At 41.2% G+C, this 25,729-nt stretch overlaps 1 protein-coding gene across 6 annotated transcripts in view; it reads left to right on the forward strand.

The window, feature by feature from the left end:
* Nucleotides 1-25,303, forward strand: part of LOC115648159 (protein LYRIC-like) — a 53,898-nt gene extending 28,595 nt beyond the window's left edge. For 2 of the 6 annotated variants that reach the window (XM_030555366.1, XM_030555367.1), the window contains 8 exons: nucleotides 184-277; nucleotides 1,666-1,734; nucleotides 3,731-3,970; nucleotides 5,813-5,887; nucleotides 7,741-7,839; nucleotides 18,953-19,059; nucleotides 22,234-22,363; nucleotides 22,877-25,303. In XM_030555366.1, the coding sequence (XP_030411226.1) occupies nucleotides 184-277; nucleotides 1,666-1,734; nucleotides 3,731-3,970; nucleotides 5,813-5,887; nucleotides 7,741-7,839; nucleotides 18,953-19,059; nucleotides 22,234-22,363; nucleotides 22,877-22,932 (870 nt within the window). In that variant the 3' untranslated portion in view covers nucleotides 22,933-25,303. Of the gene's footprint in view, nucleotides 1-183; nucleotides 278-1,665; nucleotides 1,735-3,730; nucleotides 3,971-5,812; nucleotides 5,888-7,740; nucleotides 7,840-18,952; nucleotides 19,073-22,233; nucleotides 22,364-22,876 lie in introns of those variants that run through there. The other 4 variants (XR_003999475.1, XM_030555368.1, XM_030555370.1 and 1 more) reach the window with 4 other exon arrangements.
* Nucleotides 25,304-25,729: the final 426 nt, after the last annotated feature.

Raw genomic sequence — 25,729 nt, forward strand, 5'->3', positions numbered from 1 at the left:
GGGCAAACCCCTGCACCCATGTGGAGTCCCATTGACTTCAACAGAACTCTGTGTGAGCTCATTGCAGGACGAGGACTTTAGTCCTCACTCAGTCTCATCCTCTTTTCTCTCTAATAAGCCTCTAGCTGAGAGATTTATTTATATATATATATTTATGTGTGTGTGTGTGTGTATTTTTTGTAGTCTAAGAAAAAGAAGAAGACCCAGTGCTCAGAAAAGGGGGCATCTAAAGACCATATCTCTGCTGAAAAAAACAAATTGCCAGAAGAAGAGGAAGGTAATAAATGTGTGGCTCGCTCAGTTAGCAGATTTGTGTTGCCAGAAAGAAGTGAGAATTATAACGATTAAACATCTTCATAGGAGTGGACAGAACAGGTGCTGTTTGGTAGTTGGTATTTAAAATAATAACATTACAAAAGAATTGCAAATTTGACAGATGTCTTTGGACTAACCCCTTCCTTCCCACCGGTGACCACAGAGAAGGGGATTGCATCTCTGCTAACCACATCTCTTTCAGGCCGCAGCTTCCCTGAGGGTATGTGTACACTGCAAGTAGACGCCCACGGTTGGCCTGTGTGTGCCAGTTGACTCAGGCTCGCGGGCCTTGGGCTGAGGGGCTGTTTCATTGCAGTGTAGACTTCTGGGCTTGGGCTGCAGCCTAAGTTCTGGGACTCTCCCACCTCACAGGGTTCTAGAGCCTGGGCTCCAGCCCAAGCCTGGAAGTCTACACTGCAATGAAATAGCCTCACAGTCCGAGCCCCCCTGAGCCCAAATCAGCTGGCATGGGCCAGCCTGTGGGTTTTTCATTGCAGTGTAGAGATACCCTCAGTGGCTTGTTCTTGGAAGCAAAATCAAAGTGTCAGATTCTGCCTTGCCTGACAGCTTGTGCCAGGCCCATTCACTTAACAGGGATTGCACAGGGTATAAGTCAGGACAGAATTTGGCCCAATATGTACAAAGGTGTTTGCATGTTTGGAGGGAGCCATATCCCTGAGTAGATCTAATGAGCTAGTCAGGGACTATGTTAGAAAACTAAGTAAGAATTAGTGTTATATACAAATATTAAATAAATAGTTTTTTTCCCACAGAGCTGAGCTCAGGAGCTGCTGGAAGATGGCTCCAAGCTATGAGTCAGATTAATTGACAACTGAGACAGCAATAGAATAGTGCCCTTTTTGTTAGTTAATGTTTTCATTGATGTTGTCATCCAAAGCAATTCTCAAGCATACAGGGCACTTGGCTCTCTGCTGTGACATCTTCCCTGAGGAAAGGAGTGTCATGTAGTTTGACTTACATAAAGGGCGGTAAATTATGTGGCGACACATCAGTCAGCCCATATAATAGACAGTATTGCATTGCAGAGTAGTTATATATTGTAGCCTGAGTTTCTGGGAGCCTGAAGTGCCACAGGGATGGGCACACTCTAATGCTTACAAATTAATACCTAGGATTGTACATGATACTAACCACAATGATTGTGTTTTGTATGTTTGGCCCTTACCAAGATTGTTGCAACATCGATTTTATAATCATCACTGGATAGCATGTGTGTGAGAGTATTTCCTTTTCTTTGCCTTGTAAACAAATGTGGGTCATATAGGAAATTTCTTATTCACTCATAGCAACTAGTGGCATGGAGATGGCGAACTTTGTTCTGTGTTGCAGGTATTTGGCAGACTAAGATCAGTAGCCGAGAAAAAAGACACTTAAGGAAAGAACGTCTGAAACAAAAAGGTAAACCTCCAACATATATTGACATGCATGTACAATATATGTTCTGGCTGGGTCTCTCTTTCTTTTTCTCGCCTAGAGCCTATTTACCCCTCAACTGCCTGCTAGTTTTCTTGATAATTTGCTATTCCACAGTAAACATTTCCCATAAAAGGCCATTTGCTAAGGAAAAGAGCTTCAGCTTTTACCGCATGCTTTCATGAAAGTCCACAAAAATAGTCTCAGAATTTTGAAAACAAATGAGATTTACATATGAGGTGAATAAGAGATCTGCAGCAGTTAGGTTGTCATGCAGACCTGTTGCATTTGTATAACTTCATAAAAAAATCTTGTGTAACAGTTGATTTATAGAACCTACATAATTGCCTACTTCAGAAAGGTTTCTGAAATTAAGAGCTATTTATAGTAAGCGGTTGTTTCTTTTGCAGCTATAAAAAAGGGAGACCCAACATTACCAATGCTCATTAAATAATGCTGTGCACTCTCAGCGCCTTTCCTCTGGTGATCTCACAGTGCTTTCCATTGACTTATATAGGAAGGTCCTACGTACTTATGCTAATTATGTTCTTATAACTCTGGTATGTGAAAGCAGGTAATGAAATGTATGCTTTTTTAAAAAACCTCGCAATTTAATTCTCCTCAGTAAATCTATTAACACAACAAAGAAATCCTCAAAGGTAAATACAGCAGAACATCTTAGAGGCTATAATGTGAATTTAGAATTGTGACCCGAAGTGACACAAACATGGGCATTTGTGGGGAAGGAGAGAATTGTTTACAAAAGCGCATCACCTTAAAGTGCACTTGTGTATTTCTCTAAAAGTGAAGATCAGGACAAAAATGACAAACTATGATTTGTACAAATATTTAGATATTTTTGGGACCACCCTCTCCATCGCTTGGTCTTTAAATCCAGACTGGATGTCCTTACGAAAGGTATGGTCCAGAGGCTCCATCTTGGGAGGTGCTGAGCATTCTTGCTGCAGTCCAGCAAAGCATGTAGGCCACATGCTTAACTTTACTCATGTGAGTAGCTCTGTTTACGTCACTGTGACTTGCATGCTTAAAGTTAAGCATGTGCTTAAGTGCTTTGCTGGGTTGGGGCCAGAGTGCTAAGCAGGGACCAGTCCTAACTGAACCACATGTTATTGGGCTTTCGGAAATCACTAGGAGATATTCAGAGCTTTAGTTATGCAGGAGGTTAGATTAGATGATCATAATGGTCCCTTTTTGGCATTAAAATATATGAAGCTATGAAATAAGCCCTAATCCTGCTGAGTTCTGTTTGCTGTTTCATAGCAGGAATGCAGCAGTACCAGCTTAAGCTGTGTGGAGATGGGGTTAGGATCATTTGTGGCCCCTCCTCCCCACACAGAAAACCAGGGAGATGCTTTGTTTACCCTTAGGTTAAGTCTGTGAATTGCTTTGGAAATCCTGTGGATGAAAGGTGCTATGAAATCATCGTGATCATTATTATCATAATAAATGTCCTTCCAAGTGCTCATTTCTCTGGCAATCTTGAAAATGTCAACATTCAACAAATTGTGTTTATTTTTCTTCTCCCGTGAACAGTGCTCCATATGCAGGAAGGAAACCTGAAGTTCCCTTTCTTTCTCTTCCTTTAACACTCTGTGCCCCCATCTGTACTTTATGACCTTGATTTATCCTTCCAGCCAAGGAAGAATGGACAAGACTCCTCTGACGTTGTTTCTTAATCCCCTGAAGGGGTCACTGATGAGCTGTGTGATGCCCTCCTTTCCTACATGGGCTGAATGTGCTACCTTCCAAGTACTCTCAGCTTCTGCCAACCTCAGACCATGGGGCTCTGTCTTTTTGCTACTGTATGTGTAAATATATTCAATGGGCTTTGAATCTGGTCCTTAGTGAAGTCAAAGGGCGTCTTTCCATTGACTTTGGATCAGGCCTTACATTTTTGTTTATACTGTACAAAGTCCCAACCCTATTTAAAAAAAATCCATTTTAAATGTTTGTTTTCAAGAAAACCCTAGCAGGGTGTCATCCGGTACCATGGTGGTTGAAGCAGTCTGTGATGGGGATGGGAAAGGAACCATTTGGCCACACCCTGTGAGTGGGACAGAGGACAACAGCAGTAGTGGACAGGGAGCTCTCTGTGAGTCAGGGACAAAGACAGATGGTGGTTCCACTGTTAGGAACTCAGAAGCCACAGGAGAAGAATCTGAGCCCACACGGTCTGAAGAGGATGTTTTTTCCAATGTAGGTGAGTGTCCCCAGTAAACCAGCTCACTGCAGGAGTTCAGACTTTGGGCAAGGGAACATTCAGCCAGTTCTATTTATCTGCCTTTATGGCATTTTCCTCCAGCTTGTTCATTGAACGGTTCTCACAGTAGACTTTTATTCTAGCATTAGACAAAGGACCAAAAACAGCTATGGAGTCAAAAAACACTCTGTGGTGGGAGTCTGTTTACGTCAAAGCTTGGGGACAGATTTCTAGATGTAGTCTTCCATTTTAGTAGATGCAAATTGCAGATGCTTTGGTGGTGCAGTTTTGTGCTCACAGTATAACTCATTTAGAGTACAAAGTCCACAGCTGCACCTGCAAATCAGAGTTAGACTCCTACATCACCTGTACCAAAGGTGCTAAACTGAGCCCATAAAAGTCAAGGCCCAGTCAAAAGGCAGCATGATTTAGTGAGTAGGGCACTGGACTGAAACTCAGGAGAGCTGTTTCAGAGGTGTAGCCATGTATGTTAGTCTGTATCAGTAAAAACAACACAGAGACCTCGTTTCAGGAGAGCTGGTTTCTGTTCCCTGCTCTTCCACTGACCTGCTGTGTGATGTTAGGCAAGTTACTTCTCCTCTCTGTACATCTGTTTTGGCTCTCACTATTGGTCTGACTTCAGGGCAGGGACTGTCTCTCACCATGTTATATTGGTTGTGGCTTGCAGGAACTACTGTGATACAAATAGTAGTATGGCAAGGCTGAAAGTTTGGCCTTTAGTATCTTCTGTTTCTCTTCCTAGTTTTGACAGTGTGTGATAAGAAATTTGAAAAATAAAACTAAATAGATTTGTTGTCGGTAACACCTCTTTTTAAGTCTACTTAATTCAAATCAGTATCTGATTTTCATTAAGGTCCATCCTATTAGATTGAATTATACACAAGTCAGTAAAGTGATTTGTCTACAGTAACCCAACAGGCCAGAGATGTAAGATGGTGTAACTTAGACTCCTTTAAACTCAGAATCCATTACATTTATAAGATGTACTGATATGAAAGGGATGTTGATGTAACCTACACACTCAGGAGCCACAAAGTGGTTACCCTACTTTAATTTTCACTTTCTTACAATGTCAGTTGCTTTCTTTGCTACACTCCTTTATTTTGCCCCATCAGGAGGGATGTGTGTAATAATATCATTTCATACTCCCTTAGATTCAGTACGCCAAATTCCCAGCTGATATGTAAGGAGAGTTGCATGCAAATTTATGTGTAAGGGGGTGAGAGTTCAAATTGGAGTAAGTCTATAATGAGTCTAAGTTAATGCACTTTGAGAGGGTCAGAAGAAGATGTAAAGTTCCTCTGCACTAATGGTATTTCTACACTGCAATCTGAGGCGCTGCTGCAGCTGGGAAGACAATCAAGTTTGAAAAAATTAGCCTCTTAGGATAGGTCTACAGTGCAATCTGAGATGTGACTGCAGCATAGGTAGACATACCCACACTAGCTTTACCCGTGCTAGCATGGCTAAAAATAGCCATGGTGGCATTGGCTTCAGTGTGGGCTAGTCCATATATACCTAGAATCCCTAGAGTGCTTACACAGCCCACGCTGAAGCCCATGCTGTCTTGTCTACACTGCTATTTTTAGCTAGGCTAGCACAGATAAAGCTAGTATGGGTATGTCTACCTGCACTGCAGTCACAAGTTAGCTTGCAGTGTAGACATATCCTAAGAGGCTAACTTTTTCAAACTCGATTGTCCTCCCAACTGCAGCAGCATTGCCCACAGGGTTGGGGAGGAGAGACTGAAACATTCTGAATGTGTCTGGAGCCACATGCGCCAATTCTGAATGGCCTGTTTGGGTTTATTTTTTAATCCAGGAACATGGGATATTGCAGAAGCAAAAGCTTATCCTGTGACCTTTGGGACTTTACCAGAGCTGTCCATGGAGTTAAGTGAGTAGTCTTTCTGTGGACACTTTTGATTCACTTCCTCCTGAGTTTTCCATCACCCATATCCCCAGATATTCAGACCCTTAAAAATTCTGCACACCATTAGCCATATTTCAATGTTTTCTCTGACACCTTGTTCACATTTGAAATCTGATGCTCCAACCTTTTAGTGACTGACTTCAGTGTATTTCCTTGAAACTAGTCCTTACTTTTGTGTCATCCTGGTATGACTTTAAAACTTGAGATGTGTCCTTACCAGTTATTTTAAAAAACACATCTAAACATAGAGATTAGCAAATTCCACCATTTGAGCAGTAAGTAACTATGCTTCAGATCAGATAACAAGAAAGCACCCTACTCTCCTCAAATATTGCCCTGCCAGCAAACTCTCTCCCCATAATCCCCCATAAAGCAAATTCAGGATATTTCAGACCAAAGGAGAAGGGCCAGCAGCCGAAGTCATGGGGCCCTTGTGGAGAACACCTTGCCAGTGGCATGCTCCTTCTTTACATTTAGGGAATTCCAGTTTGAGAGCCTCTGCTGATTGCAACTGTGGGGAGAGAGGCAGTCTTTCTTGGTCTCTCCCATTCCACTTCAGCTTCATCTGTGCCTTCTCTAACCTCACCTAAAATTGCTATGCTTCTTCTTTTGGCTATGTAGGCCCTGAGTGGTGCTGGGTTGAAGCAACGTCACAGTAGACAGCATAACACTGACTTATCAATGTGTAATACCAATGAGCGAAAAGGTAGATGTGGGGTTTAGGTTCCTGAATTCTTAATAGAATATTTTGAAAAGACTTGTTCTTGCATTGGTTTGCACACCAGAAACTGCCATTGACTTCAAAAGGCGTTTTGGATGTATAAGGAATGCAGAATCTGGTCCTAAACATTTATGATATGTTAAGTGAAAGCATACATACATGCATCATGTATATTGAGCTGTGCAAGCCAAAATAATGTAATTCTGCTCCATAGCAAGACATTGCAGATGAAACAATGTATAACTTATTCAGCCATATATTTTCCAATCTTGTATTAAACAGTGGTCTGAGGCATCTCATAATAGACAGCACGAGACAGACAAAAATCATTGCTTTCATCTGCCTTAGTGAGTGCATCAAAAAGGCAAGCTGCTACAGGGCAGAACTGCACAAAGAACAAATATTTAGGGGAAGATTGAAAAATATAACCTACAAAATCATATTCTTGGACATGAAGAAGAATAAACAAGAAAAAATATGAGACGAGCTAATCCATAATACAAGTAGTTTAAAAGATTGATGTGCTGTAAGGAATTATTCAGCACTTGTAGGAGTGAACTCTGCTGTTTCAATTACTTGCAAATAATCATCAAGAAAAGCTTTGGCTTCCTTCTTTCTATGAGCTTTTTTCTCCACCCTACTTTTCATTACGTGTAAAAAGGGATAACTATGGGCCTGATTCAGCTCTCTTTCAAGTCAGTAGGAGTCTTACTGTTAATGTGAATAGGGAGATGGATCTGGCTTTTTACCAGGTGTCTAATGGATGAGGTCTTTGTTCTGTAGGAACTAAAACTTCAATTTGACATCTCTGAAAGTCATTTGCCAGCCAAACAGATTACGACTTTGGACAATACATGTTCAATCACTGTTCAGAGGGATATTCTGATAGTAATTTAATCATGTACTGTCCTTGTCCAGCCTTTTAAAATAAGTTCAGTGTTATGAGCAACAGAAATTAATTTTTGCAGCTTAAATTCCATAGTGCCACAGCTGTGCTGATCAGGAAAGGATTAATTGGCCTTAACAATGTGAATATACCTAAGTGATTTGGTTTTTGTTTTGTTTTTTATTAAAAGGCATACTTGTTTCTATTCAGGTAATCAGAAGAGCAAATCATCTCAGGACAACCCCTCCAAATATCATTGGAATGCCAACTTACCCTTCCTCACAGTGGATGATGCATGGCTTGGGCAGCGTATGTTCAATTTTCTGATTGATTGATTGATTTGTTTGTTTGTGGAGAGATGAGTGCAGGTTGCTTTTTACCTTTATTGTTTGAGCATAAAAAATAAGAGACTGTCTACAACAGGGTTTCTCAGACTTTTGTACTAGTGACCCCTTTCACACAGCACGCCTCTGAGTGCGACCCCCCCTTATACATTAAAAACACTTTTTAATATATTTAACACCATTATAAACGCTGGAGGCAAAGCAGGGTTTGGGTTGGAGGCCAACAGCTCGTGACCCCCAATGTAATAACCTTGTGACCCCCTGAGAGGTCCCGACCCCCAGTTTGAGAACCCCTGATCTACCAAGTGTCTATTGGCCAGTGGGACTGCTTGCTTGAGGAAGGTGAGCAGGATTCAGTGCGCATTCAGGCTAAAATTCAGATGGGGCCTGATTTTCTGAAGTGCCGAGCACCCCCAACTCCAGCTGAAATCAGTCAGAAGCACAAGTCCTTTCCTTTTCAAAAAATCTGGTTGATGGTTAATAATATGATTAAGTGTCATTTAAAAGTCCCTTCTTGCTTCTTTTATAAATAACACCTTAGTTTATTAAAACTGAGTGAAGTTTACAAATCAAATTTTCTTTTTAGCATTTATCCTGATTGTTTACTTAGTGCACTTCTATCACCTTGAACAAGACTATTCATTTTTACTTTAGTTACAATACTTTTCTAATCAGTTTCTTTTCCAGGTTCTTATGCTCTGGCATAGTGCTGCAGTATTTGGGTTGCAGACACTTCAGGGAATTGTTCATCTCTTTGTTTTTAAGTTTCTGTTGGATTTTTTTTTTTAATTCACAGAAACATTTTATTTCATAAAAACTTGGGTTTTGCTAAATCTAAATTTGGGAGTAAATTTGACTTGACAGTATCTCTTTAAAGATTTGTTTTAATAATAGAATTTCAACATGAATTTTGAGTTTTGTTTATTTAAACCGCAGGGTTAAAGGAACACTGTGGATATGATTTCTGTATTTTAAAGATGTGTTACTAGTCAGCATAGGTTTTTACTGAATTTGCTTTTTACTATTTCATAGATTCCAAGGCCAGAAGGAATCATTGTAACCAGTGTACTTTGTTTACTTTTCTCGCTTCTTTGAACTTCCATGGTGAAACTAAAGTGGACAGCTTGTAGTTGATTTCACATCTTGATTCCCATACCATAGCACGATGCTGGAATGTTTGGGGGGAAATGGTTTCAATGATATTTTTACAAAAAACAATTAAAATATATTTGTATTAACTTTTGTCAAGAAATTTATTTTAAAAACCAGAACCTAAATTTAGGAACCTCTTAGTATCCCTTAAAACAAGGGCGGAAATCCTGGACCCACTGAAGTCAGTAGGAAAACTCCCATTGATTTCATTAGTGCCAGGATTTCAGTGTTTGAATTTTAGAATCTGTGGGAAAGACCTATATAGATCTTGGAAGGTGAGGCTGTCACAAGTGTTATGGGTATCTGGTAGTTTCATCTCTCCAAAGATTCAATGCTTCTTGTCTCTGTGAGCTAAGATGTGAAAAATTATCTAATTATACTTCTGCTGGTGGGGTACTCTATCCTGCATGATCTCTTCCATCTATGGTCATCCTAACTAAAGAGGAATCTGGAATGATTGACTGAATAGAGGAAGCAGATATTAATCTGCTGGCATCTTTCTATTTCAGCCCAGCACTAATTAAGATTCTGAAACAGACACAACAGCTTGCCTGTCACAGGATTTTATAAATAACATCTTTTATAAAAGAAAAACAAGTATTCCCAGCCCATTGCACTCTGTTTATTTATCTTGAAGGAGCTGTTTAGATATTCCAGACTCTTCACATTATAACTTCTGAACATAGTCCTGGCTACACATGAGTAAGGAGGATGGCAGCATAGGTGGTTCATCCATTGGTACTTCTTTGTATCTTATTTGGCACATGCTACTGTTTGAGCATTTTGTGTTTGATTCCCAATTGGATAGGGAAACAGAGCTCTTCTGCTTCCGTGGAATAGCATCATGTTTAACTGACAGCTTGAATATATAGCTGTGAACTCCGCAGCTGTTGCTATTCACTGTACATTTTAATTGAAAGAGGAAATGGAAGGTTTTCTGCACACAGCAGTTTTTTTGTAATTATTATTATTATCATTTTTTACTATTTTTGATTTGCATAGCACAGCTTTGATCAGATAGCAGAAAGAAGGGGAATGTCACTAACATATATTCCTTCAATTTAGCTGAGATAATGCCTGGCATTAGGATTTGTGCTGGCATGTGACATAGCTCTTTAAACAAGGCCTGTTAGCTGTTTCAGATATGAGGACTAAAAATGTCACTTATTACATGAAGACCACTGGATGTGACTCCAACACATCCAGATGAATACAGTCAATCAATTCCTTTTCATTTCCCTAACAATTTTTTGGTAGGACTGCATAGTGGTTAGAGCAAGGGACTAGACGTCACGAGCCTGGGGTTCTATTCTTAGCTCTGCCACTGGCTCATGGGCAAGTCACCCTCTCTGCTCCAGTTCATCCATGATAATAATAATGACCTATTTCATGGGTGTGGGGAAGGTTGAGACTTGCGTCCAAATTGCAATCAGTGTAACCGCTCATCTGGCTGTATGACTCTGGAGAATGTAAAACATTCTACTAAGTAAATAGAACTAAGGGTATGTTTACACGACCCTCCGGATTGGCAGGCAGCGGTCAAGCCAGCAGGGACTGATTTATTGCGTCTAGTCTAGATGTGATAAATCAACCCCTGAGCGCTCTCCCATCGACTCCACCGCTGCAAGAGGCGCAGGCAGAGTTGATGGGGGAGTGGCAGCAGTCGACTCACCTTGTTGATCTAAGTTATTCATGTAGCTGAAGTTGTGTAACTTAGATTGATCTCCTCCAATGTAGACCAGGCCTTAGTTTCTCCCGTTAACCCAGTGCAGTGCAGACACCGCAGTAAGTCGATCTAAGGTACATCAAGTCCAGCTATGTTATTTACATAGCTGGAGTTGCTTAACTTGGGTCGACTTAACCCTGTAGTGTCAGGGCCGTCCTTAGCCATAGGCAGAACAGGCAGCCACCTAGGGCACCGCTAGGTCTGGGGGCACCACTCTGCCAGGAGCCCAGGCAGATGGGAAGCAGTGGAGAATGTAAGAACAGGGCTGCTGGGTCCTAGAGAGAGCCGAATGCAGCACAGTCTGAAGGAGGGGATTGACTGCTGGGAAGTCTCTGGGAAGGGGTGGGGAAAGGAACTCACCTGTGAGTATGACTCTTTCCCCCAGCATGAGGGCTGTCAGGGCTGTGTTGGGTGAGGTGCTGGGGGGGAGGTGAGGCTGGCTGTCTACTTGCTGAGGAATGACAGTGAAAGTAACTCACTTCCTCGCAGGCACCCAGGATTGGAATGGTCACACATGGCTGGGCTGGGGATAGCCAGATAGCATGTGCAAAAAATCAGGATGGGGGTTGGGGTAGGGTGAGCAGATGTCCCACTTTTATAGGGACAATCCCAATTTTTGGGTCTTTTTCTTATATAGGCTCCTGTTGCCCTCCACCTCCCATCCTGATTTTTCACACTTGCTGTCTGGTCACCCTAGGTGGGGGTAATTGGTGCCTATATAAGACAAAGCTCCAAATATCTGGACTAGCCCTAGAAAATCAGAACATCTGGATCTGGTCACCCTAGCTGGGGAGCGTGTCTCTCTCTCGGGTTGGCAGTGATCCATCTTCTCCAAGGGGAGCTGCACAGGGCAGGATGAGCTACTGTGGCTCCATGAGTGCCCCGTCCCTGAGATCAGATGCTGTGCTAACTTCACCATGGTCTGTTGGGCTGGCGGTGGTGCTCATTGGCGTGTGATCACACCTGAGGGTTTGCTGCTGCTGTTGTCACTCTGCACCCCAAGAGCTGGATTTTAGAGTCCTGCAGTTTTCCACCTATCTCCTTTTCTACTGCATCTGTTGAACCAGCAGGCTGGGGGCGGGGGGGTGAGCCAAGCATGAAAGCAGTACTGTGTTGTCATTTTGATTGTCATTGAGCAAATTAGTTTGCCAAAAATGCTTGCTAACAATCCTGAATTCAATTTCAATATATATATTTTTTAAAAATCAATATCTTAGCCAAAAACAGAAAATTAAGTTGTTGACAATTATTTGTGACAAGTTTGGTATGGGGAAGGGAGTGGGCCAGTTTTCATCAGAGAAACAAAAATTGTTGACTGATTTTCCTATAGCCCTGTTACTGCTAAATAGAACCCTCCAACAACTGTAATATGCTCATCTCCTTACTAGTATATAGGGCAGGGGTCAGCAACCTACGGCACATGGGCCAAAGGTGGCACGCAAGCTGATTTTTGATGACATGCAGTGGTGGGCTAAGCAGCTCAGCCCACTGCTACTCTGGGGTTCCGGCTACTGCCCCATTGCCACTCGGAGTCCTGGCTGTCAGGCCCACTCAGCAGCCGCTGCTGGCCTGGAGACCCCCAAGGAACCCCAGGCTGGCAGTGAGCTGAGCAGGCCAGCAGCTGAGACTCCGGCTGAGCCACTCAACCCGCTGTTGGCCTGGGGTTCCATTCACTCAGCTGGCAACAGGCTGAGTGGGACTAAATTCAACGAAATAGGAAAACAAGAGCAACTAATGACAAAGTGCAAGAACCTAGAGCAGTGGTCCCCAACCTTTTTCACCAGACGAAGGACCATGGTGGCGGACAAGCATCTGCCGAAATCCTGCCGAAATTCGGCGGCAAGCAGTGTCATCCAGAGGCATCGGCGTTGAAATGCCGTCGAATTTCGGCGACATTTCGGCAGATGCTCGTCCTCCGGCCAGTATGCGGGTGCACTGAGAGGCCCCTGTGGGTGCCATGGCGCCCACGGGCACCACATTGGGGACTCCTGACCAAGAGAGCCTCCTGAAGCATGGTGATCATTTTTATTTAAATGGACTTGAACTGTACGAAGAATTGAGTTGTTGCCACATGCAAAATCGATGATGGACATTGTACAGTTTATTCATACCAGCAAACTTGCCACTCATATTCTACTGACAATTCCTGGAACAGTAGCATCAGGAGAACGGAATTCCTCAAAACTAAAGCTCATTAAAAACTATCTCCGCTCTACAATGAGTCAGGAACACTTGACTGGTCTTGTTATTCTTGCAATCGAACAAGACATCACTTTGTCTTTGTCATATGATGACAGTATTACTGATTTTGCAGCCAAAAAAAGCCAGAAAGATTGCTTTTAATTAAAAACTAATCCTTGTTTCAATGCCTCTTCATATAAATTTCCAATAAAATGTTGACAAATTAAAAAAATGATATTATTTGCATCATTCTGTCAAATCAGAATTTTTTCTATAGTGCTACTTTTTAGTGCTAGTTCATCAGCATTACACTGTGCTTCATTAACTTAAACTGGTTTTAGTAACATGCATGTGGCAAGTTTTCCAATACTGTAAGCTTATGTTTGTGTTGCTAAGAGCAAGACAGGCACAGGGGCACCAGTTTAATAATCCCGCCTAGGGCACCATACATAAATCCTAAGGACGGCCCTGCGTAGTGTAGACTTACCCTCCCACTCCCTCTCTCATTACTTCTTCTGTCTGCCAGCCTGAAAGGTAGCTAACTACCCTCTTGCAGTGGTAAAATAACAGGAGAGTAAGGAACTTTTGTTGCTCGAGTTTGGAACAGCTTCCTGTTCACAAGAGTCCGTAACCTCTGATAATGTTTATACAAGAACTTGAGACTTTCGAACACCAGAGTTATGAACTGACTGGTCAGCCTCACACCTCATTTGGAACTGGATGTATGCAATCAGGCAGCAGCAGAAACAACAACCAAATGCAAATACACTACAGTATTGTGTTAAATATAAACTACTAAAAAAAAAGAACATTCTTTTAAAGAAAAGATTTGACAAGCTAAGGAAACTTTCTGTGCTTGTTTCATTTAAGTTAAGATTGAAAGCAGCAATTTTCGTTTACATAGTAAAGTTTCAAGGTTGTATTAAATCAATGTTAAGTTGTAAACTTTTGAAAGAACAACCATAACGATTTGTTCAGAATCAGAGGGGTAGCCGTGTTAGTCTGGATCTTAAAAGCGGCAAAGAGTCCTGTGGCACCTTATAGACTAACAAATGTATTGGAGAATGAGTTTTCGTGGGTGAGTACCCACTTCGTATCCACATGCCTCCGACAAAGTGGGTATTCACTCACGAAAGCTCATGCTCCAATACGTTTGTTAGTCTATAAGGTGCCGCAGAACTCTTTGCCGATTTGTTCAGAGTTACTTACAACCTCCATTTCTGAGGTGTTCATAACTCTGAGGTTCTATTCTAATACCTTATTTATATAGTAATCCTGAAAGATCTTAAAGCACGTAACAAATTACAGAGTGTGTACAGAAATCACTTCAGCTAGCACTGAAAAGCTCTCCAAGGGGCATGTTCTTGCAGTCAAAGTATGCCTATGCTAAGCACCCCAGTATTCTCACATTACACAGAATTGTAACAATCTCTGTACAAAATATGAGGTATCTTGTGAGGTGTCTTTTGAAAACCAGTAACTCACTGATCATTAATATTCTTGCATGATATGTGGGTATTAAGATATGTACTAGATTTGTGACTAAAGTGTGTATAAAGCAAGCTTGTCAGGGGAGCTGGTAAACAGGTCTGCTTAGACAAAGGAATGTGTATTTGATCCTTTCACCAGCCTCATCTTCAGGGAAAAACAGTGAAGGTCCATATTTACATATAAGCAGTAAACAGGACATCAAGACGGCAGTGGGAGGAGATGGGAGGAAACAGAACAATTTGCATTTCAGTAAACACAAGTGGCAGAGTTAAGAGCATGGAGCTTCCTTCACCCCCAGATTCCATGTCACCTCCCTTACAACTTGAATAAGCTTTACTTTCAGGAGCAACCTACAGAAGAATACACTGCAAAAGTTTGCTGGCCTATAAAGACAAAGGGGGCTGAACCTCGAGTGATAAGCAATTGAATCAACTGATTGTATACAATGTTACCGTATTATAAGTGTGTAGAGTGAGGTCTTTTCTGAAAGCTAATGACACACTGGTGACTAATACCATTGTGAAATGTCTGTATTAATACTATGAGGAAATGTAGATACTTAATGATATTATGTTTTAAAGTCTGTGGCCAAAAACAGCGATAAACAAATTCCTTCCCAGTCAGGAGAGACAGCAGCTATTTATCTGTCTCCTATGTAAATTAAGCATGGTGGAATCAAAACAATGGAAGGACTATTTACATACAGGGGGGATGGGAAGCCTACAGGAAGGGAAGAACAGCATGAGGTCATCCTGCCTCTTGAAACAAAGTCATTGAACTTTGGGAGATATAAGCAATGACAGAAGCCACCTTTGCCCACGTCCAGACTAACCCGCGGCATCGGCAGGTTAAAATCGATTGCTCGGGGATCAATATATCGCGTCTAGTCTGGACACGATGTATCGATCCCCGAGCGCGCTTACATCGATTCCGGAAATCCATCAACCCTAACGGAGTTCCGGAATTGACACGGAGAGCAGCGGACATCAATGCCGCGCCGTCCAGACGGGTGAGTACCTCGATTTTAGAAATTCGACTTCAGCTACGTTATTCACGTAGCTGAAGTTGCGTTTCTAAAATCGATTTTAATACCCTAGTCTGGACGTGGCCTTTGGCATCCATCACTAGACAGATACAAGGAAACAGAGCTCTTGCAAGCTGAGAAAGATGGGTCCTTCAACTAAAGGGTGGGTTGAAGTCTCTGGAAACTGAATATAGGAAACCTGCTGAGGCAAAGATTATACTTTCCTAGATTAAATTTTAGACTTTTAGATGCATATTTTCACTTTTATTTGCTTGTAACCATTTTTAACTTTCCCTTGTATACTTGAACTCACTTAATACCCTATCTTCTTTTGTTAGTTAACTTGTTTCACTAATAATCGAAACCAACAGAGCTGTGTTTGGATTAAAGTGAATGTTAACTCCAGCTAAAGTGGCAAGCCGAGGGTTTTGTGCCTTATCACTTCCCTGAACTGTCCACAAGAGGGCTGGATATTGCAGAGCACATGGTTTTGTGCGAATTTTAGACTGTGAGCGTGTTGGAATCACCTTGCTAGTTGTAACCAAGGCTGGTAGAAGCAAGACTGTGACTGTGGTGTGTTGCTGGCAGGCTGCTGGAGTCAGAGTTACTGGACCAGCTGCAGCTATACATAGACAATCAAGGTGTGACCTGCATGCTTGTTAGCTGGTTGTGAACATTCCCAGACAGGGAGTTACAGTAGCAAAGCATTTGAGGCACTCAAGGTTGCAGGGCAAATGATGACACAAGCTTTCACTGGTCTGGATTGCACCTCCAAACCCCATCACAACTGCATACTGAATCACCAGAGTCTTCCTGTAGAAATACTTTGGTTTTCTGGGACGTCTCTCATTGATCTGTTGACCAGGCCAGGCTTTACTCTGTTTAGCTTTTGAGAGATGGCCCAAAATGGTACAGTTGCAGATCTAAAAACACTGGTTGTGTTACAAAGTAATGTTTATAATGCTATTAGAGGAGGGTTTAATGCAACTGAAAGGTAAATATGCAGTAAAACTGAAAGAGTCTTAAGCCAAATCTTTAGAATAAGTACATTTAATTCTTTTTTTCCCTGTAAAAGCCAGCAGGTTATGGAGATTTTTTATAATGAAATTCAATTTATTGTGAGTTGAATTTAAATGGCTTATGATATAACAGCTTTAAGGATAGTAACTTTGAGGTAAATAATAGTAATAACTGTATCACTAAGGCTCTGATCCTGCAGACACTTATCATATGCTTAGCTTTAAGCATATACATCATTCTAGTAGGGAAATGAGCCATTGAGATTACGTATATGCTTAAAGCTAAGCAAGTGGGTGGGTATTTGCAGGATCAGGGCCCTATTTAATATATTACTATTAAAATGATGATTTATAATACATGCATCTTACGGTATAGTCATTCTTACTTTCACTCCACCAAACTTCTTCCTCACATTGGTGTTCATTTGCAGTTTAGTAAGTAATATAGCTATACAGAATATCTGCCTCATATTCACAATTTATGTTCGTTTATTACTCTCTCTCTCTAAAAGCAGCAAAGAGTCCTATGGCACCTTATAGACTAACAGACGTATTGGAGCATGAGCTTTCGTGGGTGAGTACCCACTTTGTCGGATGCATGTAGACCGACGAAGTGGGTATTCACCCACGAAAGCTCATGCTCCAATAAGTCTGTTAGTCTATAAGGTGCCACAGGACTCTTCGCCGCTTTTACAGATCCAAACTAACACGGCTACCCCTCTGATACTTTCTCTCTCTAGATCATTCATTTGGACATGCTTTCATCTATTCTAGATGTGTTCATTTACTCAGCATATATGTACTTAGATTGACTTTTTATAAGACAGTGTATTAGAGAATGTTTCCTTCCTTTTGATTAAGAAAAGACGTGAGTGTCTAGAGGATGTTTTTAAATATAAAATTAGTAGAGCAATAAGTTTAGCATCATTATATTAAATTAGCATCAAGTTGGAGAAAGCAACCTTTTGGAAAACTTTTTTCTTTTATTGCTGGTAGCAGTGTTTTGATACTGGTACCTTTTCAGTTTGAAGAAGCTTTTTCTGTTACTCAGGGTTTATTTAAATTTGTTGTTATTTCAGGAGACATGGTAGGTTAAAAGTTTTAGTTTCAAAAATCCTTATCTCTGTTAAGATCTGAGGAATTTAGAACTGAAAAGGGTTTTTTAAAAACTCAGACAGAACTTTCATAATTTTATGTTGCTTGTTTGCCTTTTGCCCTTCACTCAGTTTGTACAAAGAAACTAGACTGGTCTGTTTTGCTTTCTGGTTTTCGGTCACTAGCACAGTGATTCTCAGAATTGTTGGTGGACCTCTTGCTGGGAGTCTGTGAAGAGCTGGCATGGGGGGTCAGACTTTCAAAGGTTTTAGGCACCTAAAGTTCCAGATAGGTGCCAAGGGGGATTTTCAAAGGTGCTTTTGCACATTAGGCACCTAACTCCTATACAGTGAATTGAAATCATTGGGAGGTAGGTGCCTTTGAAAATCTCAGTGGGCGCCTATCTGCATCTTTATGCTCCTGAATAACATAAAAAATCTGGCTCATGATACTGCAGCTACTTCTCCTCTTTGTTTGCAACTATGAAACACAGAATAGACACAGATGGGCAACCTGTGGCCCACTGGCTGACGCGGCCTGTCAGGATAATCTGCTGGCAGGCCACCAGGCAGTTTGTTTACATTTGCATGGCTGCCTGCAGCTCCCAGTGGCTGCAGTTTGCCATTCCCAGCCAATGGGAGCTGTGGGAAGTGGCAGCCAACACGTCCCTGCAGCCTGCGCCATTGGGAGCTGCGGGTGGCCGTGCAAATGTAAACAAACTGTCTGGCAGCCTGCAGGTTGCCCACCACTGGAATAGATGGAAAAGGGAGAGGAAATCAAGAGAGTGTGACTAAATTTCTTTCAGAAAAAGAAAAGTTGCATTGCATTGAGGACATTTACAAATGCCTAAATCCTTTCCTAATATTAAACTTCCCTCTGAGCAATTGCTTTTGTTGCTATGGGGATTCTATGCCATTGTGAATGGAAGAGGAGAAGTTCAGGAAACAATCTCTCTGTTAAGATGTGGACCAGTGCCAGCCCTTGAACTAACATCATGCTGCAGTCTCTGCGGACAGTTCAGGAAATCCCCTAAAAATAAAATGTTCTCAGTGAAATGAAAAAAATAATAATAATTGAAAACATTTCTGTTAATATCAGATTTTGTAAAAGCCTGTTTCCCAAAGGGGATGGTGAAAGAGACTTTTATAGACTGTCTGAATGTTTTTGTGTCTTCCTTTAATTGTGTTTCTTGCCTGAACAATTTAATCCCTTGTTGTGCATTTAACGTTCAATTGATACAGACATTTTTAATACGATACAAATACACAAATTCCCTTGTGCAGACAGTGAGACCTTAGATGTTTTAAGTAATGTTTGCTTTGCTAGTACAGGCCGAGGAAGTAATATTTATAGATTTGAATGCAGTTCATTCATGTGCTTGTATTAACAGATGATCCCTTAGCAATTGACCTCAATTCTGATTGGAATGCTCCCACAGAGGAGTGGGGAAACTGGCTGGGAGAGGAGGAGACATGCACAGGACCCGAGAGAGAGAAGGTGAGGAAATGATGTAAGTGAATGTGTGAGCATTACCATATTCGATGAAAAGCAATCAAGGATGAGCCTGGGTTGGATGGTGTGTGAAAGAGCTGCGCTGCAATAGAAGACCTTTCACCCTAGGAGAGGATGCACTATGAGATTACCCCTCCTCGACCCTTTTGGGGCATCTGGTGCTGCAGTGTGCACAGGCACTGCATTCCCCTGTCATGCTAGGACTGGCCCAAGGGCACAGTGGGAGGAAAAGGTTCCTTGTGCCAGTTCCTCTTCCTCTCGTTGCCATGTGCTTCCTTTTTGGGGGCTAGCTGCAATCCAGCCTCATAAATCTGAAGTCAGCTGATTTCTGCAAGTTTATCATCAGTGTGGCGGTGCTTTCACATGCAATCAGTATTCAGTCTGTGCACGGTACGTTTGCTATGCTGCAGAAAAGCACTCCTTCTATTGAGGCTGACATTCCAGAATGTCTGAGCCCTAACTGATCAAAGTCCATAGCAAACACAAGTAACCTATTTTCTTACACCTTCCCATTTAGTTCACAGGTACATATTCAAATGAGAGAATTGAGTTAAACTGACATGTTCGTAACTTGGGCAGACAACCCAAGGCACAAGTCTTGCTGATTGAACTCCTTCTCCTACCAGAAACCCAGGCAAAAGCTGCCAAGTTTATTGACTAGCCCAGGCAGGACTCTTTAAGAGAGGATGGAGAAGAGCTTTCTGAGCTCTTTGCAGGCAGCTCTCTCACACCAGTCTATTAGACCCCACTTGGGCTGCTTGTACATGAGTCAGAGGCTCTAAAGAGAGTTTCCATAGAAAAAGGACCTGCACATCCATTACATCAGCACATGGTCCTAGGGAAAGCTGTCCCCAGCTTCCTCTAACAAAGGATACTGGGTCTTCTGTGCTGCTTAGGACTTGCCAAAAGGCAGAGAGGAAATTTGTTCCTATCTCTCTGAACATAACCAGAAAGAAAGTAGAACCCCAGGAAAACTTGGGTGGAGCTGAAGTGACACCTTTGAGGTTTAATTGCTAAAAATGGATGCAGAAGGCCTTCTCTGCTGTGAGGATCTGAGCCCCCCTGCAAAAAAAGAAAAAAAAAAGTTATAAGTATAGTATCAAGGGGACCCTGTCATGACATGGTATTCCCCTAACATGGTTATAAAATAGTTCGGTATTGCAGTGTAGATAGGAACAGGCTGTGTTAACCATGGAAAATCCAGTGCTGTAACATGTTTCTGGGACATGTGTGAAACACACTGCAGCCCTGTCTGCACTGCAATCCTGAGCTAGGTTTTGACTGAATTGGGGGGCTGCAGTATTGTAACCAGGTCACCTGGCAGAATTTTTCATAGTATAGATGAGACCTTGGGCACCAGTTAAGGGTAAACAGGAACAGCTTTATACCATTTACAAGTTTACACAGAGAAAGTTCCCACAGAGAGCCCTGCAGGGTAAGGAAAATGTCATCTGAGCACAGTTGGTGTGGTAGGTGTTTCAAGTCGCAACTATGAAGTGAGAATACTGGTTGGCCCACCTGTCTGAAAAGTACTTGCTACTCTGCGGAAAGGGATGTGGAGAAAACAAACCAAAATATATTCAGTTTTTAATTGACTTTAATAACAGATATCTGGATATAGTAAATTAACTCTGAACATTTACAGCAGTACAATATTCTTGGCCTTCCACTCATCCTATAAGAGTCCATTTGTGAGATTGTGTACCCAGGACCTAACCTTTGGGACTTTTTTGCTCCCTCAACTGCTTGGGCTGCAGTGTCTGATATTGCCCCCAGCTTATGTTAGAGTAACCTTCAGAGTGCTCCAATTTATGTCATCTGGTATTGGCCCCCAAAGGGTCATTGTAACTGGCAGGAATCTCTGGAGTACAGCCATGCCCCTTTCCCCTCAACATGTCCCCTATATTGGCGGTTTTTTGAAAGGTGAGGAGGTGACTTAAAGTATGTCTACACTGGAGCTGGAAGGTGTAATTTCCAGCCCAAGTGGACATACCCACACTAGCTGTGATTGAGCTAGCCTGCTAAAAATACAAATGTAACTGCAGTGGGCTAGCTACCCTGAGCATTAACCTGTCTGAAACCTTACACATACCTAGATCCAGTTATGATAACTCGACACCACTTGAGGCTTCCCTACGCGAGGGGAATCCTAAGCTGTCCGCTTACACCAGCTTTAAGTCATCTGTGTGTTGCTGCAAAGTTAGCTTTGGAAACATAAACCAATGTGACATGATTCCTAGACTTGGACGGAACAAGCAGCTAGACCCCACTTTTGCAGCAGCAGGCTTTGACGTTGGAGAACTAAAAGATCTCTCAGTCACACAAATATTGGTGTCAATTTAGTCACTTAAGTTTGGCATGTACACATCTACCTCGATATAACGCTGTCCTTGGGAGCCAAAAAATCTTACTGCATTATAGGTGAAACCGTGTTATATTGAACTTGCTTTGATCCACCGGAGTGCGCAGCCCCGCACCCCCGGAGCACTGCTTTACCCCGTTATATCCAAATTTGTGTTATATCCAGTGGTGTTATATCGAGGTAGAGGTATCTCTCCAAGAATTACCTTCATAAATCACTCCAGAATCCTTAGGCCTGCCATGTGTATAGTAGTGTGATCATGGGGGACAGGAGTTGGTTGCACTTGGGGGAGAAAGTAGCAAAAACCAGTTTTCAAGCTAACCCCAAATGTTGATGCTGGCTGCTGTGCAAGTTATTCATACAGAAATAGATATAAATAATGTAAACTTACAAGTCAGAGATCCAGATATAGCTGTTCATCACAATCTCTGTGCCTCATCAGCAAGTTTTGTGGACTGTTGCCAGTTAGCAACTTGCAGGATTGTGGACTAAAATTGGACTGCTCTACACCTCTCCCTGAAAGCATTTTGCTCCTCTTCCATGCACTGAGGATAATAAGGGCAAAGGTAGTGAAGAGAAAAGGTTATAAGACTTGACTTCTGTCTACTACAAACATATAGTAGTTGGGTAGATGACATGCTGTTAAGTCTAATACTTTTAGAATTAGATTTGTCCTACGTTTCTTTTAAATACTCTAATTGCTTATTATATTTGCTTTTTTCATATTTTATACTTGCATATACTTCATTTAATGTATATGCTTAGTTAAGCATATTATTTCATATTTATTCTTAAAGCCTCAGCAAGGTTTGGAAATGAGAACAGAGGAAGGTCGAAGGGAGTTGATATCTATGAAACATAGTAGTCATGCTACCTGTACCTCTTTCAAAATACCCCAGGACCCTGCTAACAATTTATCCCATAATGGTAAGTGATTATATTTGCACTTTAGAGAACTGTGATTTCAGAATTTTTGGTAATTCAAGGAGTGTTCATCCATTTATTTATTTATTCGTTTATTATTTTAACTAAAATGTTAATCGCCTTTTTCTTTAGATGTATATGTTCACTTTTACAGAGAAGCACAATAACATTGTTTAATCAGATGTTCTTTGACAAGGCCTGCATCTGCACCTATTGAAGTTAATGACAAAATTCCCTTTGATTTCAATGGGAGTAGGATCAGGACCTATGCAGGATTTTTTTAACATGGAACAGGGTGACAGTGATAGATATGTACCCAAAAAGCACACTGAAGTTACTGAAAGTCCTTTAATTGATTTTTGTGTGGATTGGATCAGGCCTGGTAACCAGGTGTCCACTGAGAAATACATATGCACAACATGAAGGATCATACTCTGGAAATTGTTTGGGTTTTGTCCAGCAACATGATTTTGGCGTGGAAGCTTTTTATAATCTGTGCTGCTGTTTGTATGGCAGATGTACCTGGTAAAAAGGAGAGGCGGAAGAGGAAGAAAATGAGGAAAGAGACTTGATGGGGCTGTGTAGCTGACAGTGTGAAAACCAAATAGCACGTGTGCTGATTAGCTGCAAGAGTTCTGCTTTCTGTGGTGATGCACTGAGCCCAAAACAAAGAGAGGATCTAGAAGAATCCCAATAAATGGGAGAAGAGGAGAACAGGAACAGTGAGTGGGAGAGGAAGAGGGAGAGAGAGAGAGAGAGAGTGTGTGTGTGTGAGAGAGAGAGAATGCACCAACATAATGTGTGCAGGAGCTGGTGTTGAAACAGGATTGCTGTTTAAAAACAACCCACTGCCCTTGATCACTTAAAGAAAACTATTGAGTAGGTTTTAGACCATTTACATTAAACCCTTCAGTGTCCCGTTACTTATCAAGTTGGCATGTTGTATGACATTAGAGAATTAGTCAAAATCCATAAATGACCACAGTTGTATTTAGATTCTATAGAGGATCCACCTTTTATTCCAGCCTCCATTTGCAATTTAAAATGTGATGTGTGCAGATGTGCTCATTGACAGGTTAATAATGTACAGAAGGTGGGTGGTACATGCTAAAGCGTCTATAAATCATAAGAAAGCAGTTGCTAGACCTACAAAGAACAGCACCACTCACCCACAAATCTTCTCTGAATCTTTTTAACCCCTTGCAGCTGTTGAAGTTGGATTTTTACCTAACACAGTGACATTTTAATGTATTTCAGTGCATACGCAGACCAGTTGGCTCTAAAGGTGAAAATTTCTAAAGGAGATTTTAATTTACTTAGAAAAGTTGTTTAACTTTTCTGTTTTTGTGGTGGGCTAGAGTTTAGTACCCTGTATGTTAAAAGCATGATCCTTTTGCTATTACCGTATTTTAACCTGAGAGATCTTGTTGAGGACATTTTTCCAATTTGCAGTTCGGCAGTTTTTACCATTTTATTGCTTAATTTCTAATATTATAAGCCAAGTATCTAGATTAAAGTTAAAAAAAATCTTTTTTTATGGTGAAGGGCATATACTTCTCATCTTCAAAGGGCTATTTAAAATAGAAAATATCCAGTATTGAAAAACAAATTGTTCTACCTTAAATGCCAAGAGTCTGTGAAAGGTGTGAGATTGACACCACTGGTGGCTCTTTATCCACAGAACATCTACAGCACAGCAGTAACTATAAATGCTTCCCTGTACTGCCCAGAGAATATGCCTCAACCCTGATCCATCTTGGCAAGGCCACCTCGATGCGTGAGATGATAGTTATTCAATCTCTGTGCCTATTCATCTCTGTGCCTCTGATGAAACTGCTAAAAAGGATTCCAGTTACTATTGGGTGTAAAATGGACATTTGTTCCTAGTTGGTCTGACATCACAAAAGTCATTTCACATAGGCCACCATCAGCTGTTAACAGCTTGGAGTCATTACCAGCTACACTCACACTGGAACCACTGAGCTAGAGGTAAAAAGCTCCATACCTCAGCCCCTGTTGTCAATGTATTTGTGTAAGTGTAATCTTATCTAAAACCCTGAGTGCTTACATGTTGGCTTTCACCCATGCTGTAGGATTTAAAGCATTAGTATCCCTTAAAGAAGCTACTGCACAGAAATACTATATTTATCGATATATGTAAAAGAGCAATTATCCTATGGTCTAAGCACCTTTGACACAAATTAAAGATACAGTTAATCAAAGTAATACCAGCAGCTAACCTATTACCATAAAACATACACACACACCCGCAGACAAGTGCCCCATCTAGCCACTTCCTCACACAGAACCAGAGATAATAAATGAGCCTTGCAATGTGCCCTGAGTGTGAACAAAACAAGGTTAGTTCAGAGTCAGACACATAGTTGTGAGCTTTTTTCCCATCATAGAGGATATTTTTAAGTGAGGTCATTCAAGAATACACTTTAGAATTTTCATATCTTAATGCTTACATATCAGTTAAGAGAAAATATAGGCAATTAATGAATGAGGCTAATAAAGCAAACAATGTCTTCCTTGAAAAGCAGCTTGTTAATACCATATGCATAAAACTAACAAGAAAATACTTGAACTTATTGAGAAAACAAATCTAGTAAGGATTAGGATTTAGAGGATGGATTAATTAAATATGTAAATAACAGGTGAAGTTCTAGTCCCATTGAAATCAATGGCAAAGCTCCTATTAATTCCACTGTGGATTTTACCTGAAATCTTTATTTAGCAGCAGAAGATAATTTCCATTGCTGAATAAAAAGAGAAAATATCTTAATGAAAGATGTAAGAGAAGTTAAGGTTGGTAGACTCAGAATTTCACCTACCTTTTCTTATATGTCTGTCTGCAAACTTTGCAATGTTCATGTAATGTTGTTTTATTTCCAAAGTGAAATGTTTTATTTTTCTTTCTAATAAAAAATATTAAAATCACTGGCAACAGCCGAGTAACTTCTGAGTAACCCTCCAGTAACAAGCGTGTGTTAGAGAGAAAGAAGTGGAAGAAAAAGCTTTTTGGCAAGGAAACATTTTATTTTCAGGCTTCCACAGGGATATTGTGAAACAGTTTATCAAGAATGGGAAAATCTCTCAACACTGTTTTTTTTAAGGAAAACTTATTGAAGTTTTTATTTTGTTAGAATAAAAGAACACATGCAGTGGGCAAATGACATTCACTTGTACAGCTGAGAGTCTGACAGCAACAAGAAACAGATTATATATGGCCCAGTTTTGTTATGTTTATTAATACAACTCCCACTGAAGTCAGCTGGACCGTGGCTACATTAGCAAACCCTGTAACCATATTTCCCCACTAGTGCAGCTTACCCAGTGGTAGTAAGTGATCACTGTAATGTAGAC

This window comes from Gopherus evgoodei, chromosome 3, assembly GCF_007399415.2.
Source record: "Gopherus evgoodei ecotype Sinaloan lineage chromosome 3, rGopEvg1_v1.p, whole genome shotgun sequence".
In the NCBI taxonomy this organism is placed as follows: Eukaryota; Metazoa; Chordata; order Testudines; family Testudinidae; genus Gopherus; species Gopherus evgoodei.